Source organism: Myotis brandtii, unplaced genomic scaffold (genome assembly GCF_000412655.1).
Source record: "Myotis brandtii unplaced genomic scaffold, ASM41265v1 scaffold924, whole genome shotgun sequence".
Taxonomy (NCBI): Eukaryota; Metazoa; Chordata; class Mammalia; order Chiroptera; family Vespertilionidae; genus Myotis; species Myotis brandtii.
In genome coordinates this window covers 15,936-18,485 of record NW_005371808.1, presented here as the reverse complement: position 1 = coordinate 18,485, position 2,550 = coordinate 15,936, and the positions used below count along the sequence as shown (strand labels likewise).

Here is a 2,550-nt window from a genome sequence, read left to right as displayed (position 1 = left end):
AGTAATCACTAATGAAGAGGCAGCCGATATCCTAATCAAACAACTGGCTTTTTAAAATGATAATAATACCTGTCAGGCTTTATTAAGGCCTATTCACAGAACGGGAAATTCAAATGATTTTATAAAACAGTGTGCTGCCTGTGGTCCTGTCGCAGGCACTGAAAGCAATTGGAAGAATATGGCGCTCACCAACTTTTTACCTGCAGCTACTCAGCTCTCTCAGGACCAGCTTGAGGCTGAAGAAAAGGCAAGATCCCAGAGATCACGGCAGACCTCACTGGTCTGCTCCCGAAGAGAACCTCCCCCATACGGGTACCGGCAAGGCTGGATACCTCGGTTATTAGAGGATTTTGGAGATGGAGGTGCTTTCCCAGAGATCCATGTGGCCCAGTATCCACTGGATATGGGACGAAAGAAAAAAATGTCAAATGCCCTGGCCATTCAGGTGGATGCTGAAGGAAAAATTAAATATGATGCCATTGCTCGGCAAGGACAGTCAAAAGACAAGGTCATTTATAGCAAGTACACTGACCTGGTTCCCAAGGAGGTCATGAATGCAGATGACCCAGACCTGCAAAGACCTGATGAAGAAGCTATTAAAGAGATAACAGAAAAGACAAGGGTGGCCTTAGAAAAATCTGTATCACAGAAGGTTGGTGCGGCCATGCCAGCTCGAGCGGCTGATAAACTGGCTCCCGCTCAGTATATCCGATACACGCCATCTCAGCAAGGAGTGGCTTTCAACTCTGGGGCAAAACAGAGGGTTATTCGTATGGTGGAAATGCAGAGAGATCCAATGGAACCTCCAAGGTTCAAGATTAATGAGAAAATTCCCCGAGGACCACCTTCTCCTCCCGCACCTGTCATGCATTCTCCTAGCCGAAAGATGACTGTGAAGAAGCAACAAGAGTGGAAGATTCCTCCGTGTATTTCAAACTGGAAAAATGCAAAGGGCTATACAGTTCCATTAGACAAACGTCTGGCTGCTGATGGAAGAGGATTGCAGACAGTTCACATCAATGAAAATTTTGCTAAGCTGGCCGAAGCCCTCTACATTGCTGATCGGAAGGCTCGTGAAGCCGTGGAAATGCGTGCCCAAGTAGAGAGAAAGATGGCTCAGAAAGAAAAAGAGAAACATGAAGAGAAACTGAGAGGAATGGCCCAGAAAGCTAGGGAGAGAAGAGCTGGGATCAAAACCCATGTGGAAAAAGAGGATGGGGAGGCATGTGAGAGGGATGAAATTCGGCACGACAGGCGGAAAGAGAGACAGCATGACCGGAATCTTTCCAGGGCAGCGCCCGATAAGAGGTCGAAACAGCAGAGAAATGAAAATCGAGATATCAGTGAGGTCATTGCTCTTGGTGTGCCCAATCCCCAGACTTCCAACGAAGTTCAATATGACCAAAGGCTGTTCAACCAATCCAAGGGCATGGACAGTGGTTTTGCAGGTGGAGAAGATGAAATTTACAATGTGTATGATCAAGCCTGGAGAGGTGGTAAAGATATGGCCCAGAATATTTACAGGCCCAGTAAAAATCTGGATAAGGACATGTATGGTGATGATCTAGAAGCCAGAATAAAGACCAACAGGTTCGTTCCTGAAAAGGAGTTTTCTGGTTCAGACTGTAGGCAAAGAGGTAGAGAAGGACCAGTTCAGTTTGAGGAAGATCCTTTTGGTTTGGACAAGTTCCTGGAAGAAGCCAAACAGCACGGTGGCTCTAAAAGACCCTCAGATAGCAGCCACCCTAAGGAACATGAGCATGAAGGCAAAAAGAGGAGGAAGGAATAGATACACCTCTTCACGGTGAATGGACTATTACCCATAACCCTAATGACGCAAGTCATATGGGCAAACATTTTGTACACGGGCCAGATAAAAACCAAATCTGGGGTCAGATCCCAGCACTACTTTTTATTACAGCAGAAAGGGGGGGAGGGATGGAAAATTCTACTTTGAACTATTTAGTTTTTTTTTTAAAGAGTGGGTTGCGTTTGTGCTCCTCCCACCTTTTGGCATTTATAGAACATACTGCCTCATAAATGAAATAAAGACCACTTCCTTTTATGTGACGTTAGTACTTTGGGGTTTTAATATTTTGTGTAAGAATGATTGCTTGCTGATGAGTCAAGTTAACCCAACCACAGTGAGTCGAAGGATGTTCACCTATTGGAACTGTCCTGTCAAATGATGTATGCCCCTAATGTGCTCTGTTTTAATTTTGGAGTGGGGAAAAGTAAGCGCTTGCATGGAGCAAATGTTTCAAATAAAAACATCTAGACAAAAAAATAAAAATAAAAACAAAACAGTGTGCTGATGTAAAAAGACCCAGAGAAGTTCCTTGTCCCATCATTCCAAAGACTTAGAGTTGCCCCAATGACAGAAAAGCAGAAAAAAGAAAAGGAAGGCTATGCAAGGGACCAAGGTGCCAACATGGGGTCAGCTGAAGACGTTAACAACTGAGGCTCAGCTTTGCCCCACATCTCCTTTCCTTTTTTTTTTTAATTTTTATTTTTTAATTTTTATTTTTTAAATATATTTTATTGATTTTT

General features: G+C 43.8%; 1 protein-coding gene across 1 annotated transcript; it reads left to right on the top strand.

Moving 5' to 3' along the window:
• The first annotated feature begins 178 nt into the window (after positions 1–178).
• LOC102257193 (SNW domain-containing protein 1) lies at positions 179–1,946 on the top strand. Its single transcript, XM_005885738.2, has one exon. The coding sequence runs from the start codon at positions 179–181 to the stop codon at positions 1,787–1,789; it is 1,611 nt and encodes a 536-aa protein (XP_005885800.1). The 3' UTR covers positions 1,790–1,946.
• The last annotated feature ends 604 nt before the right edge of the window (positions 1,947–2,550 follow it).